The 17,526-nt window shown below is 36.2% G+C and overlaps 1 protein-coding gene and 1 pseudogene across 1 annotated transcript in view; one reads left to right on the top strand and one right to left on the bottom strand.

The window, feature by feature from the left end:
* Nucleotides 1–5,633: 5,633 nt before the first annotated feature.
* LOC112476265 lies at nucleotides 5,634–5,752 on the top strand (annotated as a pseudogene).
* Nucleotides 5,753–16,633: 10,881 nt separating this feature from the next.
* The window catches only part of MMP20 (matrix metallopeptidase 20), a 37,769-nt gene continuing 36,876 nt past the window's right edge, over nucleotides 16,634–17,526 (bottom strand). The window contains exon 10 of the mRNA XM_006907512.1: nucleotides 16,634–17,203. Coding sequence (XP_006907574.1) covers nucleotides 17,103–17,203 — 101 coding nt within the window. The 3' untranslated portion in view covers nucleotides 16,634–17,102. The remainder of the gene's footprint in view (nucleotides 17,204–17,526) is intronic.

Genomic DNA, 17,526 nt, shown 5'->3' on the forward strand with positions numbered 1-17,526 from the left:
CGTTTAGCTAGAAGTTCTCTAAATTAACTTCTATGTGGAATACAATATCTATTAAAAATAAATAGTAAAAATGAACTCATTCGAAGTATATATATATAATTAAAATCCAGTAGTAACTTCAGCATTTGTTTAGAACATAGACTGATATGAGAGTTTTGGAGGAGGACTATTTTATTAATGGTATTGTTTTGCATTCGTGGTGCATGATGATAAGTAAAATGCAGTCTGAGATTTAGTCAGTCTGGAAAGTTAAAGCAAGTTATCCAAGAACACAGAGCTCATTTGCAGAGATCAGGACTGGAACTCAGATTTCTTGTTACCTAGCACTGAGTACCAGTATGGGTAGCATTACAACATGAGACATGTCCTCAGGACTTTAAAGGGGAACTAAATATGGGTGGTGAACACGATGCAATATATATATGCCTTACTGTTGAATTGTACACCTGAAACTTACTAGATTTTGTTAACCAATGTCGCCATAATAAAATAAATACAAAAAAAAGAGAGAACTAAAAATAATGATTATTTTACTATTATATCAATTATTTTTTTATTATTTATTATGAGCTAGGCATTGTGCTAAGTGCTCTATCTAGATAATCTCAATGAATTCTCACAATAATAGGTTTGTAATTATTATTCCAATTATACAGATGGGAAAACTGAGGCTTATAAAATGTGTCTCATCAGAAAAGTAAAGGTAGGAGAAAGCACACTGATAACAGAACGACTGCCTAAAGCTGTGAGCTCCTCCTGCAGCTACTGCTACCTGTCCTCCCACCTCCATCTTTCACCAGGACCATGGTGAATAAAACCTAAATATCTCATCTGTAACTATGATGCATCTTGAAGTTAGAGACATGTTTCAGATCTTTGGAATATTCTTTTGTATGTGACAAGAGTTTGTTACAGTTTGACTCTCCATTTCTTTGCAGCTTCTCTGTGTTGGCTCCACTTTTCCTAGAGGGAATAGTGGAGAAGAGAAGAATTTTTGCATCTTTTGATATGGCCAATTCTTAAATTAAGCTTTTGTCTGGTGCCAGAGACATGATTCTTCTCTAGGAGACCAAGTCCATGAGAATTATTTTTACCATGAAAGAGGAGCAAAAAAGCCCCAGCTCTGATGTTTGATCAGGTTAGGAGGAGACTGGATTGTTAACTGCTCACCTTCGACTTCTGGAAGAGGAAAGCACAGGTGGTTTCATCAAGAAAATAATAAAACTTGAACTGGAAACTTCCAAGTGTTTTAAATTATTTTTTTATTTCGACTTCTGGGAGAGGAAAGCACAGGTGCTTTCACCAAGAAAATAATAAAACTTGAACTGGAAACTCCCAAGTGTTTTACATTATTTTTTTAAATATTTATTTATTTATATTAAGAAAACAACAACAACTCAGAGATTTGGGCTACTGCTAAAGTTGGAAGCCTAGAATGGACAGTTTTGAGAATATCATTTATGGTATTTTCATTATGAAACTCAAGTCCCAGGAAGTGGGAAATGGAGGCAAAGGAAGCTAATTCGATCTGTGTGATAAAGAAACAGGAATTTCCTTTTCTTCCTAGTGGTCCCAAGGAAGTGCTCAAGGGTCTCCAAATTTGGGGAAGTAGGAAAAGGGAGAATATAGGCAAGCGGAGAGAGAAGAGGCTGCAGCATTTGTGGGGGATTAGGGCCTGAGAGGAGAAACAGCTAGAAAAGGATAATGGGATGAGAATGGTCAGGGAATGTTACCAGAGAGTTAGGTATTCAGTTGTAAATTGTTTCCTCTTTTGTGTTCTAATCTCTTTAAACTTGTAATAAATCTGCTATTCACATCAACATTGTGAATGTAAATACCTGGGGCATAGGGAAGAGGGGTGTGAATGTGCCAAAGAGGGCAGCAGGCCCAGAAAAGGTGACAAGGCATATAGACATCCACGACGATGATAAGAGAAGGAGCTTGGAGAAGAGATGATGGGGACAAATAAGAGATGACAGAGAATGTAAGCATCCCCCTAGCATGGAAATTCCAGAGGATTTGAGTGGTGGTGGTATTTGGCGAGGGACAGGAGGTAGGGGTGATGACTTGAGCCCCAGCACAGAACAGGGGCTCTCATTATGTATTTGGATGTTAGAGAAAAGTGTGACTTCCAATTTGGAGACACATGAGCTAAAAGGCAGTACTTTAAGCTGGCTCAGGGAAGTGTAAGGCCAGGTCAACTTAGATGTAAGAGGCCCTCCCTCAAGGAAATCCAAGGGTTTGAAGAAAGAAAAACCAAAGATCTGTGCACAGACACTTGTGGGCTGTGGAAAGGTGGTCAGACGGCCAGAGGCTCAGAGGCTCTGGGGGTTTACCTAAAGTCTGCAAGGCGAGGCTCATCAAAGAGACTGCCGGCATTGTCAGGGGAATTCCCACCTGAGTGGTGGGAATAAACCAGCACTAGGGGAATGAGGAAGAGAGGAAGAAAGTCCTACTCAGAAATAACAAACAGAACCAAAGAATAAAGGGTGGAGTTCCAGGAAGAGATAACAGTAATTTTCTCCCCTGGAAAAGGTGAAATATGTGTGAAAATCAGTCTTTCATTCAGAGCCCTGGGGTCTATTATTCTGGGGAGAGCTCCAGAAAGGCAGACAACTCACTGCTAAGGATGTCACCTATGCATGAGGCTACAAATGTAGAGGGCAGAGTAAGCCAAGAAGAGCTCTTACTTGTGTGTGGTCCGCCTTCCAGCCTTACCTAAACCACCCTTCTCCCTGCAAATCTCTGATTCTTCTTCTCATGCTAACTTCATCTGGAAGCCTCCATTCTGCTCTCATCATCCCTCAGGTATCCCTATGCAGGCAGGGCTGACAGTTGATTTATATGCACTGGATTAAATGCAGCTCTTCTTTTAGTGTATTATGAGGGTTATTTTTCATAGGTGTTTGCTCTGTGTGCACTAAAGTCTTTCTCAGGGAAGGCTTAATGGCTAAGAGCATTGAACATGGGTTCCAATCCTGACTCTGCCTCTTTTAACAATATAACTGGGGCAAGTTCACTTACCTTGAAAATGGAGAAAGCAGTAATACCCACCTCACTGAGTTGTGATTATGAAGCTCAAGGCCCAGGCACTTACACAGGCCTGATACCTAACAAATGGTCAATAAAAATGATCATTCACTGGAACACATGCACTGCTGGGTTGAGCGTACATTAGGACAACTGCTTTTGAAGACGATTTGGTGGTATACATTAAAGCCGAACATATGTATAGATTAGGACCCAACAATTCTCCTGGTAGGTCTATACCACCCCTAGTCTTTTTTTTAGCTTACAAGATCATCATCAAAAGAAATATGTTTTGAGTTCTAAAGAATTAACCAGTAAAGTTTTGAAATACAACCCAGTTATAAGCTGGGGACTGTCTGCACTGTTTTATTAATAGTGATATGGTTTGGTGATCTTTGATACTTAAATTCCTGAGCTTTACTGGCTTGAAGTTCTTGGCATGGTCAGGTTAGTCACGTGGTCATATTTGGGAATTTTAGGCTCTGTTACGAGAAGAATAATTAAATCTTGGGCAGGAGTTGGCTGATTTCTCCAAATAGACAAGGGTAAGTCCCATGATGCTAGGCCACTAGGCAGGGTTTCTTGGTATGACAGGTATTTCATCGAAATGCTTGACCGATTTCACTGCTGAGAACTTCTTACTTGTGTAAAAAGTAACTCTCATTAAATTCTCCTTTGGTAAAATTTAACTCAGTGTTCTCTCTTATTCTTTCTTCAGTAGAATTTTTATACTTGTTTGCAATGTTTTCTGAATAAGGCCTTATTGAAATAATTTTTGGTGCAATTATGAGATTGTCAGTCAATTGTACTTCTTCCTCCCTTCTTCTTTCCTTCTTTCTTTGTATCTCCTCTGTAATCTGTATATATGTATATTTATATATATTACAGAAACACTTTACAGATGACTCTTAGTTATGGCATCCTCAGTTTGGAAACTTGTTGAATGATGTCGTCGAAATGATACAAAGTTTGAATTTAAGGCACACCATCTTGAATGGTGATGTCCTGTGGACCAGGGCTACCTAAAACATGGTCCACAGAGCAACGCCTGTCTGCAACTGCTTGCTGTGATGACATACCTAATAGAACTTGAGAGTAAGCATTCATAAACTTCTATAAGCGATTTCTTAGAGTAATTTTATATCTGTTGAATATGTCTGTAATAATGTCTTCTGAAGAGAAGCAAGTAGTTTGTTACATGCTATTGCTTCTCTTCCTCCTCCTTCCCCTTCTTCTTCTTCTTCTTCTTCTTCTTCTTCTTCTTCTTCTTCTTCTTCTTCTTCTTCTTCTTCTTTCTTCTTTCTTCTTTCTTCTTCTCCTCCTCCTCCTTCTCCTCTAGATATAAAAGTCCACTGGATTCATCTAAGATACATAAACAATTGTTTCTCTCAGTTAACACAATGGTGACTTAGTTTAGACCATTGTTGGAGGAAGTCATCTAGAGGATGTGACTGCTGGTTGACTTGGGGCCTGGACCTGGGCGATCAGAGGCTCCTCATCCCTTTTCCTGTCCTCAGAGTGTACATTCTGCCACCACCTCCTGAGCTAGGAGCCATTTCAAGGATGCAGCACTGAGAAACTAAAGTGATATTGAGACCATCTGGACTAAAACGTGACAGACCCAGTTAAGACCTCTCTATAAACTTTAAGATTCTGGTGGGCATGTGTGGAAATCTCCTCTTGTGGCTGCCCAGGACAAGCCTAAGTAAGTTCCTTTGCTTATCGAACTTGCCACCTAACAATGTGGAGTGACCTGCCTCTTTCTCCCCAGAATGTTTTCTCTGTTTATTTGTTTATTAATTTATTCACTCATCAAGGGTAAAAACTTCAAATTCCAAGAGTTTCTTATGCCTTTGATAAAACTTTGGTTGTACCCAAAAATACTTGGTGAAAAAAAAATTCATTTTGCCAATTATTTTGGCATACTACTGCCTCAGTAATAGACATATATCTAATTTCTTATCAGGTGTGGGTTTGAAGGCTGGTTTCTGGGTAAATACAGATAATAGAATAGCTGCTAGTCCTTGCCTGGAGGCTCTGGACCTGCCTGCATTTCCCCGTACGTGCAGGAGCAACAGCTACCACATACCAAGCACTGTGTTTGCTAAATTGAGCTCCCAGAGACCACATCATCTGCTCTCAAAAGCCCCAGTCCAGGAAATGTCCCTTCTCTCAAATGATCTATCTCTCAGTAGCTCTACCTAATAATGAACTTTCTGAAGAATAGCATCTGGCAAAATGGGAGAATAAAGTGATGTTTTGACTTAGAAGACTGTCTTTTATTTAATTTTAACTTTAAGTATGTTGATTGTATTTATAAAAATTACTTCAAATGAAATAAAAAATTAAACTCAAAGTCCCACCATAATATTAGAAACTAATATTAGAATGAACTTTCAAATAATAGCTAACTCTAGTGCCAGTGCTTGTTTTTCTTAGCTCCAATGGATATACACAGGCAGACTGCTGGGCTACAATCCAGCTGAAAAAAGAATTAATTATATAGGACTGAATAAATTAATATGGAAAATTTTATTTTTAAAATTTATTTTAAATTTCAAGAAAAATTATGAAACTTGGAAATGGGTAAATAAAAGAGCATGGTCTACGGCCATGCTACCCTGAACAAGCCCAATCCTGTCTGATCTTGGAAGCTAAGCAGGGTTGGGCCTGGTTGGTACTTGAATGGGAGACCATCTAGGAAGACCGGGTGCTGTAGGCATAAAAAATTAAAAAATAGGAATTGTAAGCTGACAAGATCCTTGCAATCTATGAGGTCAACCAAAGGTTGCCTTGCCTAAAAAAAAAACCAAAAAACTAAAAGAGCATGGAGTGTTCTTTTGGTGGAGTATTCTTATTGTCTAGCTAATCCTCCAGGAATTATTTGATTCTATTTGATTATTTGACTGTGTGTGATTGACTCAGCTATTTTATGGCTCTGTAAGGATAGAAAGTAAGTTATAGAAAACTGATAACAATGCAATTTTTTCCTGTCCACAGTAACACACACAATCTTGTCCATAGAAATGTAGAGGCACATTGTCTCTCAGAGATAAAATTTTGAAATGTAAAATTTATATTTTATGTATCTGTAGGAAATTAATCAGTTTTGCATTTATTAGTAAATCACTTCAGCATTCCTAATTGCATCTGTATATTGTTCAGAATCTCTCATGAGTAACTCCATTAATTAATTACATAAACAAATTCTTTGACACATATTCATTTTATGTTTGTTTGGGGGTCATGATTTCACTTTATAGGAAGTCATAGTCTAGCAGTTCTGGAAGTTCCACTAAGAAGCCTGAGTGAGCTCTCTTGACAAAATATTAAGCAAACTGAGTTTCGGAAGTTCACTAATGGTTGCTTAATCTGGGCATGCCCTTCCTTGGCTTTCCAAATAGATTTCAAGTAACAATAGAACTTTACTTTTTGCTTATTCTCTGTTTCTCTCTCTCTCTCTCTCTCTCTCTCCTCTCTCTCTCTCTCTCTCTCTCTCTCTCTCCCTTCCTCCCTTTCTCTCTCTGTATGGATTTGGTTTTCATTCTGGTTTGCCCATAGTCAATAACTTATTCCCAACTGGTTGAATCAATACTTGGGAAATTGGTTTTATAGAGCAACACTTTGTGATCTCTGTAAATGATGGAGATGAATTTTCTGTTGCAACAGAGAAACAACAGAGAATCTGGTTGGCTAGTCTTTTTGTTCGTTTGTCTGTCTGTTCATCTATTTGTGAGCTCAAATCAGTTCAGTGGGAAGGAAAATAGCTCTTTGAGATCTAGATCAGTTAGTTTCTATATTTCTGTATTTATTCTTGACTCGTGGCTGAAGTGTGAGGCTGAAGCCATAAGGTTTCTCTATGTACTTATGCGTGTATGTGTTAATGTCTGTAAGTGAAAAAGGCCCTATTCTTTGTTTGTGAGAATGAGAAATGCTCTCCAACTTCTGGAAGGTATTAATACTGGAGGGTATTAATAAATTAGATATAATGTCTTTTAAATTAAAGAAACTTCTGACTTTTTATAGAAGTACATAAGCACTTACATAATTCTAATATTTCTAAAATTCACAGAAAATAAGAAAAGTGAAGTTTTAATATGGTAAGTATATTAATTTTTTTAAAATCCTTTTTGTACAGAGACTGTTAACTCAGAAACATCTTATAAATTTAAGGTTACATAAGTCCCAGAGATGTTGAGAGCCTGATGTTAAGTTTCTGAGGTGTCCCTGAGGGGAAGAGCCATTGGCGAGGATGAGAAACGAGGGGTTGGGTCCAGACTTTGTCACCAAGCACCCTGCCCTGAGGTGCTTCAGTTCCTTCCCAGTCCCTAAACTCAGCAAGAAGGCATAGGCTATGTGAGCCTTCATCCTTCTCCTAGCCAGAGAAACTGATAATGTGAGCTCATAGAGGAAATTAGTGAGACATCTGGGGAGAGGAAGATGTCCAAAAGAAAGTTCACGTACTGAAGACCTATATCTGAATATACAGAGCATTTACTAAAATTTGAACATGTATTAAGTCAAAAGAAAAGTTAAAGTCTCAGAAAATTTTTAAAAATGTGTATCATTCAGACTGCATTCTCCAACTCCAAGGCAATTAAGTTAAAAGTCAAAAATAAAAACATTAATTGAAAATATTGCCAGACATTTGGAGATATTACGCATGAGTCAAAGAAAAAAGTATATTGTGAATTTTAAAATAATTAGTTCTAGACAATAATGAAAACACTGCACTTCAAAACTTGGGGATTGAGTAAAAACAGAGAAATTTATGGCCTTAAGGAGCTTATATTAGGAAACAAAGATGACTCAAAATTAATGTGTCCAATTTAAAAAGTAAAAACAAAAACAACAAAATAAACCCTAAGAACAAACAAAGAGGAAAATAATAGATATCAAGCAGAAATCAAAGAAATAGAAAAATAAACATACAAAGAAAGAAACAAATAACATGTTGCTTCTAAGGAAACAAATATCTGGGGAGACTGATTAAGAGAAAAAAAAGAGAAGAGATCAAATAAGCAAAATGAGGATGTGAAAAAGGGCATGACTAATATAACCTTGAAATAATAAAAGCAAATTAAACCTAAAGTAAGTAGAAGTAGGAAAATAAGAGTAGAAAATCAATAAAATAGAAAATGGACATACAGTTGAGAAAAAGCAATGAAAATAAAATTTCTTTGAAAAGATAAATAAAAATGAATAATTAGACTGATTAAGAAAAAAGAAGTGAAAATACAACTCCCCAATTTCTGGAATGAAAAAAAGAGACCTTGTATATTTACTACATGCATTAAATAGGTCATAAGGAAATATTACTTAAAAAATTTATGCCAGTGGATTAAAAAACTTGCTGGAAATGGACAGTTTCTTTGAAAGATATACTTTCTAAGACAGACACAGGGAAAACAGAAAATCTGAATAGCCTCATATGAATTAACTGAATTTGTAATTAAAATTTTTCCACAGAGAAAACTCTAGCCTAGGCTGCTTCACTGGTAAATTCTATTAAATATTTAAGGAAAAAATAATGCCAATCGTAGACAAACTCTTTCATATAACAAAGGAGAAGGATATAATTCTCAACTCATTTTATGAGACCAGCATTAACCTGATATCAAAATCAAACAAACACAAGAAAAGAAAATCTCAGGCTAAAATCCTTTATGAACATAGATGCAAGTATTTTAAGAAAAATATTAGCAGAATGAACCCTGCAAGGTATAAAGAAGTTAATACATTGTGACTAAGTGGAGTTTATTCCAGGAATGCTTGCAAGGTCAGTTTAAGATTTGAAAATCATTTTATTTATGATAAAAATAAATAAAAGAATTTTAAACAGAGACTCATGGACTAGTGGTTACCAGAGGGTAGATGGGGGTAAAAATGGTCAAATATGTGGTGACAGAAATCTAACTATGGGCGGTGAACACACCGATATATCTATCTATATCTATATCTATATCTATATCTATATCTATATCTATATCTATATCTATATCTACTATATCTATCTAGATCTACATCTAGATCTAGATATATTTAGATCAATCGATCGATCTATCTATCTGACTTACTGTTGAATTGTACACTTGAAACTTATTGGATTTCTTTAATCAATGTCATTGTAATAAAAATAAATGAAAAACAAAAAAATTTTTTATAAAGAAACCTATTTGGTCATCTCAATATGCAGACTATCATTTGACAAAATTCAACACCCATTCATAGTAATAGAAGAAAAATTCCCCAATTTGACAAAGAGCTTCTACAAATAATGTATAGTTAACATCATATTTAATGGTGAAAGACTGGCTGCCTGCCCTCTAATTATAGGCAAGGATGTCTGAGCTTCTTACTTTTGGTCAACATTGCAGTGGAGGTCCAAGGCAACAGGACTAGAAAGAAAAAAGTGAAATTACCTCTACATAGGTATATCTATGTAGAAAATCTTAAGAAATTTACCAAAAAAAAAAAGCTACCAGAAGTAATAAGTAAATTTAGCAATGCCACAGAATCCAAGTTCAATATACAAAAATCAGTTGTATTTCTATATACTAGTAGTGAATAATTAAAAATTAGAATAAAAAACAATACCATTTGAAGCAAGAGCAAATATATGAAATATTTAGTGATAAATTTAGTAAAATACATACAAGACCTGAACACAAAAAACTACAAAACATTTCTGGAGGAAATTAAGGAAGCTAGAGATAGCTTTCCCCATCAGGAGCCTTGCTGCAGCATGGAATGAAATCAAGATGTGAGCCAGCTATGAGATCTGGAATGGGGAACAGGGAAGGGCACAGTGCAATGGCTTTGCCAACTGATGTTGACAGCAGTCTGAGATACTTCCAGAAATTGTCAGAGGAAATAATTTGAGAGCAATAATTCATGAACATACATGGGAGACTATGCACTCCCAGAACTAGTTGTGACCTGTGAGTTAGGCTAGATTACCCTGAGATAAGAGCGGGCAGCTCATCCCCACAGCAGCGGAACCTGGGAAACACAGTGTATATAAACAAAGGCCATAAACCTAGACCGACTTCCCAAGAATGTAAAAGTATCCTAGCGCCAGTGTCTTTAGGTTCTGAAAAGGCTTTATAATTAAAGCCGCTGGTTCTTTTATCCCTACAAACAAACAAACAAACAAACAAACAAACAAACAAACAAATAAATATCCTGAATTGGGGAATAAAGGAATTAATAAATTATTCCTCATTCCCTGTTCCATTAGTAATAAAAACAGAACCTTGGACTGATGTGTTGAGGACATATGGAAATATCGAAAGATCTGGAAACAGATTGTTGGAGTTTTTCATGTGATACACTTTTCAGAACAGTCTTTACTATGTGTAGTAGTTTGAAGTCTGCTTCCAAAATAGTAAAACTTCCAATCGTCTGCATGTAACCTATTTAGGTTTCAGGTTTTCAAACTAAATTTGAACTGGCTGAAACTCATGCAAATATTTTTGTGACTAACTTATAATTAGCAAAGAGAGAAAGAGAAGGAGGGAGAGAGGGAGGGGTAGTAGGAGAGAGAAAGGGAGAGAGAGAGAGAGATTATCTGGTTGTGTTTATGGAAAGGTGAAAATTTTAATACTCTAACCGCTTAGAGTATTAATGTTATGAAAATAACAATTAAACTTCAAGTTCATTTGTAGGAAGGAAAATCCAAGACTCCCTTCCTCTTTTCTTTTTCTTGCCATGTTTTTCTTTATTTGGGTTCCTGTAGCATGTGCAGCCCCTGCCACTGCCACTTGCCTGGCAATTAGCATTGATTTTCTTCTCTGTACACATTCATGTAAATTTTTAGTCTTATCTGTGTGACTGTGGAAGCCATAATGATACCTCTCAGGTTTATTGTGAGTCTCAAAGCAGATTAGGTATGCAATGATGTTTGAAAACTTGTAGTGCTGAATATAATTCTGGGACACCAGCCAAGTGATCTGGGGTTCAAAGCAGGGTTAGGAATCTGTCTACTGGGAAATGAAAGCAGGGCAGAAGCCTGGTTACACATACTGGGTCAGATAGGAAACCGTGTACATATCTGGGATTCATCTTAGCCCTTGGAATACTGGTCCACTGGTGAGTAAGACTGGCCCTTTAGATATAAGCTCTACTGGACAACTGGACTGAAGTTCCAGGCATAACTGTTGTCTTGAAGATTGATTTAGGTACTGGGGAAGGTCTTGACCTGAGGTAAAGACATAGAAACTCTGGTTTTCACACAAAGACAGAAGAATGTGGTAAAGACCTTGCTCTTCACTTTCTCTGTAAGGCTTGGTGAAATTACACAGATATTTTCACTGTAAGAACAAAATGAATTTAAAAAAAACCTTGAAAGTCTTTTACCCTATTTAATAAGTTCCTGGGTTACCAATAACTTTCTTCTAGAAGAGCAATGCTTAAGATTTTATGTTTTTCTTTGTGATCTGTTTTATGATTTTTGTACCAAGAGATATAAGAACCAAGAAAAAAACCCCTGAACGCCTTGAAAACTCTTGTTAAAATTAAACATGTTCTTGAAGAGGAGAAGAATGGCTTAGTAGACTGAGCACTGGTTGGTGCTTTAAAAAAACTTGAGATCACGTTTATCTGCCTTCTTATTCTTTTAGAATGCATTTTTGCTCTAGTTTCCACAGTAGTATGTCGGGGTAGGGACTCAAAAGTTTGCAAATAACAATATAAGGACTATGACTCCAGAACTTCTATCTCCAGCTCTAAATTACTCCTTCAACTCAAGCTTCTATATCTATCTACCTAATTGGACATCTCCCTTTAAATGTCTGGCAGGCAACTCAAACTCAACAAACTCAAAATTGCACTCTTCCAGCCCTCATAAACCTGCTCTTGCTCTAGTCCCCCTCATTTCACCACCATTCTCCTACTTGTTTAGGCTAGAAACCTTGGAGTCATTCTTGACTCCCCTCTTGCTCTTAAATCCCACATACACTTAGGAACAAATCCTGTTGGCTTTACCCAGAAAATTCTCTTCAATCTGACCGTTCTTAGCATCTTCATGGCTACTTCCTTGGTCAGTGCCATCATCTCTACCCTGGAAAATGCCACTGTCTGGTGTCCCTGTACCCACTCATAATTGTTTTACGAGCTGTATGCCACCCAGTCTCCAGAGTGACCCTTTGAAACATAACTGAGATCTTGTCATGTACCTGCTCAAAACCTTTCTAATTAGCATGAAATATGATCTCTTTAGGTGGCGCACAAGGTTCTCCATAGTTTTGCTGGCTTCCTCTCTGACCTCACTTCTTTCTACTTTTCTTTTCCCTCACTGCATCCAGTCATCTTGGTCTTCTTGCTGTTTCTCAGTTATGTCCAATCCTTTCCCATCTCAAGCACTTATTGCTTCCTCTACCTAAAATGTTGAGACCCCCATGGCTCCTTCCTTCTCTTTATCCACATCTCTGCAAAAATATCCCCGACTCAGTATGCTCTTTCCCCAAACATGCTTTTCTAAAATGGCACCCCAATACCCTTTTACTGCCCTGCTTTATTTTTTTCAAAGCATTTTCAATGTCTTTCATTATATCTAGATCTATTTATTCATTTGAATATTGAATATTAGTCTCTCCCACTAAAATGTAAGCTCCCTGAGGGCAGAAGTTTACACCAGGCAGCTGAGCCTAGGTTGATGCCAACATAAAGTAAATGCTTAATAAATATTTTTTAATGAATTAAAAATGAATACTGAAGGTGGATATGGTGGGGTACCTAGATCCTTCAAAAAGGGTTGAATTGATTATTTGTGGATACGAAACTATTTTAGGGCAGAGATGAAGTCTTTCAAAAAATGGCTGATAATATTATCAACTTCCAGAAATTGCCCATTCATTTATGGATATACGGTCTAAAATTTAGTATTGACACTACAATCATTGGGTGGTCTGCGATTCATATGGAATGTGCTCAGATAGGACTCTTGACGTCTCATCCTTTACAGCGGCAGCTGTACAAACATTTACCACCCAACTTCAGAAACTTATGTTATTTATCGTTGCATTAAAGGCCTGGGATTTTCCAACCATAAACAAATTACTGTTTATATAGACATGTTTTTCCCACTGCAAATAATCAAAAATGGGTTTAAATGTTACATTTCTCAACTGCTCTTTTGCAACTTCTTCTAGTCTTTTTCTCTTCTGATCACTCCTACTCTTCTCAGAACATGCTGCATTGTGCAATAGGAGTTTAATTTCATCCCCAACCATTTAAAATATCTTGAAATAAATGAAAGGATGTTAAATTGAGATTAATGGAGAAGAGGTTAAAATGAGGATATGTGCATTAAAAAAGAGTCCTCTTTGGGACTGCAGAATCATGTATTTTATGACTATAATTTATTTACCAGCAGGCTTTCTAATTCTGCTTCTATTTAACTTTCAAGTCTAGGTGGTGGGAGCATTTTGAGTGTAAAAAGACACTCTTTAGTCTGGCCATGTTGCTAAAACACTTGAGGATGGGAATGGGACCAGACAGACTCAGCAGATAAAAGATGATCAGAGCAAGCTGTTTCTTCCTTTTACTCAGGCCTATAGGGGAGAAATGCAGAAAATCTTTGGCTAGTCTTTCCTATGCTCCATTATGAGAGTCCAAAACTACAACCTGTTGACCAAGATTACGTAGTTCTTCTCAAATGGCACTTCATTGGGTAATTTAACTATGAATATTCAAAAAACCTTCAATATTTTTACCTATAGAAAGAAATGATTGAATATAAGAATAAAGAGAAAACACTGGGATAATATATACATGAAAGCACTTGAAGGTTGTATGATAATCAATCATGTGATAATTGTAAAATATATCACAAAAAATTCCAAATAAAAAACTGCATAGTTAAGTTTGCCATCTGCTACATGAAATGGAAGTCTAAAGTATTTCCAAATAAACATCTGAAAAAAACCAGAAGACCTGACGACAAGTTGGCTCTGCCATTTCACACAAGGCTAAATGGAAGTGAGCTTGGTTTTAGCTACAGAAAATTTAATGTGGAGCTGTTCAGGAAGCTCCCCACAAATGTAAATTCATTCAACCTTTAGTCGCCTTTCTGGTGCTTTCCAAGGGCTTCTGGGCCACCGATAAATAGTTATCACAGAGGTTAATAGGACAATATACAGAGGTCATCAGATAGCAAACTCTGTTCTGCTTACTCTTGATCCCAAAGGGAGAGTTGAACCATACTTTGTTCAAAACTGTTATTAAACAAAACATTTTTGCACTCACTTGAAGCCAAGTGAGGAGTATATGTTATAAATTATTTGTGCATAAAAGTCTTACTTCATTTGAAGTAAGACTTTTATTTATGACTGAGTTTTGACACAAACACATCACTATTTCTTGTGCTTTAGCAAGACATTATCTTTCCAAAATATGTTCAACTATAACTGGGAGCCAGGAGTTCTCTTAATCAATAAAGGAATGATGATTTGTAAGAATTATTTGTTTATGGAATGGAGTTAACCATAGTCAGTATATTATTAATTTTTAATTTAATTTGAAATTTGGACGAATTTCAGGCCACTGGTTATCAAGTCTTGTCATCATCATGTTTTCAGCTATCTCAAGAGTCATACACAAATTCTTCAGAATATCTCAAAACAAAATTAACTTGAATTGCTTTAAAAAACAATTATAGAGCCCACTATAGGGTACCAGAGACTATCTAAGAGATTCATATATTTTGACTCATATATTTAAGCCTCTAAATTTCCCTAGGAGGTTAGAACTATTCCTGTTCTAATTTTACAAAGGAGGAAACTGAAACAGAAATTAGGGAACTTGATCAACATCACACAGCTAAAAACAGCAGATCTGGGGTTTGAATCCAGTCAGTCAGACCTCAGAGCACAAACTGTTTTGCTTTCAATAACATTAATTTATTTAGTGAAGTGTCTACATGTTCCTGGCCTAGCACCGAACACAAGGAGGACATCTGACTGGCTGTGCTGAGCACCAGATGTCTTCAAGCTGACTCTTCACTGCTATGTGGTCCCTGTCACAGTGGCCAGATTACATGACCTGCACAGATTGTCACACCACCTTGATCTCCTTGCTTATTATTATTTTTTAGTACCACAGGTTTATTGAGATATAATTCATGGACCATACAATTTATCCATTTAAAGTGTACAATTTAATGGCTTTTAGTATATTCACAGAGTTATGCAACCATCACCATCACTTCTAGAACATTTTCACCACCCCATAAGGAAATCCCATACCCATTAGCAGTCGCCTCCCATTTCCTCTCCCCCAGCTCCTAACAAGCACTAGTCAGATTTCTATCTCTATGAATTTTCTTATTCTGAACATTTCATATAAATAGAATCATACAATATGTAGCCTTTTGTGTCTGGCTTAGTGTAATGTTTTCAAACTGGTCCATGTTGTAGCATATATTAGTCCTTCTATTTTATTACTGAATAATATTCCATTGTATGAATTTACTGCATTTAAAAATCCATTCATCATTTGATGAACACGTTTCCACTTTTTGGCTATTATGAATAATGCTATAAACATTTGCGTGCACGTTTTTGTGTGGACATATGTTTTAATTTCTCATTGGTATATACTTAGGAGTGAAATTGCTCGGTTATATATATGGTAACTCTAGGTTTAGCCTTTTGAGAACTGCCAAACTGCTTTCTCTCCTTGTTTATTGATACTAATAAGTTCACCTCAGGTGACTGTTTTTGTAAAAGTGACTTTTCTTTCCCTGTAGAGGCAGTTGACACTAGCATCCTAGACTTTGTCCTCAACAGTCAAAGATTCAGCATGTGGGCTGTAAATAGCCAGTTTCAGTAACAGAAACCAAATGGAGAGCTTAGAGTAACCTTTGAGTAACTGCCCCATCCCTTTTTAATACTGACTCTTTTTAGCAAGTGTATGAAACAAATTTAATAAGTGATGGTAATGATAATAGCTAACATCTGTTGAACACTGTAGATGTCCCAGGCAGTCTATGAAGTATGTTAAATGTATTTTATCATCTAACTTTACAACCACTAAAATCTTTTAGACTCCTTACATTCTAGAGGGTATTTTTAAAAATATCAAAATGACAGACAGCTGTATTTTACTTTAGTATTAATGGTAGGTAGGAAAAAAAAGGTTTAGCATGGTATAATATACAAAAGATGAACTCCCTCAAATGAAAAACTATTCAGAAGAGACTCACTTAATGGGATAAAGATAGTTTCATTGAGGGTATTTTATTATTAGGAAGCAGGAAATAGAGTATATTACTGTTATTTATTCTGGATCTGTACACTCACAATGCTATCTCAAGGTTTGAGTGTTTTATATGTCTTTAAAATTTGTTGCCAAATAAAATGTGATAGAAGATAGTAAATATTAACTGAAAAAAGGAATGAAGAACTGTTCTTATACAATATCTTAACTGGCTTTTGTTAAAAGTTTTCCTGTTGCAACATGCCTATCTCTTGCCTAGTACGAAAATTCATTTAATTCATTTGAGTAGGTTTTCCTGCTGTAAACTACTTCAAAGACCGGTGAGTACTGATAGAGTTAAACAAATGAACAAATAATCAGGAACAAAACTTACACAGTATTTTGTTTGTGATTTGTTTAAATATAGAAGGATAAATTTATATTCATTATAACAAATATTAAGGCCACAAAAGCCATTATTTATAAAGAATAATTATAATTTGCATGATAATAACATTTCTTATTAAAAGAATTATAATACATGTCAGGGAATTCACAATTAGGCTTCTTGGAAATAAAAACCAGACATTAATTTGCTTCAGTATATTAGGTAAGAAAAAAATAATGGATGTCTATCTGAAGAGTACACTGTTGATTCTGATTTTGTACGAAGTTGACCATGTAGAAATTTCTCATTTGGATTCAAACTATGAAAAAATTTAGAAGCATAATTATTTTGAATGAACTCTAAATTGTGCTTTGAATTGAAGGCCATGGGAAGAATCCCTACCCTACATTCTGCTTTAGTCCTTAGAATCCAGTTGCCAGCTGCTTGCAGTCATCTTCATTCCTTAGGAAAGACTAGACCTTTCTATTTAGCAACCAATCCATGAACTAGATTTCAGCACACTAACCACATCTTCCTTCTCTGTATCATACTTGTATGTTTTCGGTCCCGAAAAGAAGTAAATGTAGCCTAAAAAAGACAAAGTTGAAATGCAGTTATTGAAAATGACTTGCAAATTTGTAAATGGAAAGATTTGCAACTGTAATTTTCTGGAAGTGGCACTAAAGGGGATTTGAGAATGTGTCAGGTGGCAGCTAGTAAGTCCACGGCACAGTTCCCACTGAGGCCTAGAAGCTGATACCTCTAACTTTTCAATCATCTCTCATCTTTCCTTCTTTTCCAGATAGGGTCTGGCTTTCTCCTTGGGGTGATCCAATAGGTCAAGCTCAATCATACTTGATGCTTCTGCTCAGGCTGTTCCCCTCCAGAAAGTCCCCTACCCTCTTCTTTCC

The sequence above is a fragment of the Pteropus alecto genome, unplaced genomic scaffold (genome assembly GCF_000325575.1).
Source record: "Pteropus alecto unplaced genomic scaffold, ASM32557v1 scaffold12, whole genome shotgun sequence".
Classification (NCBI taxonomy): Eukaryota; Metazoa; Chordata; class Mammalia; order Chiroptera; family Pteropodidae; genus Pteropus; species Pteropus alecto.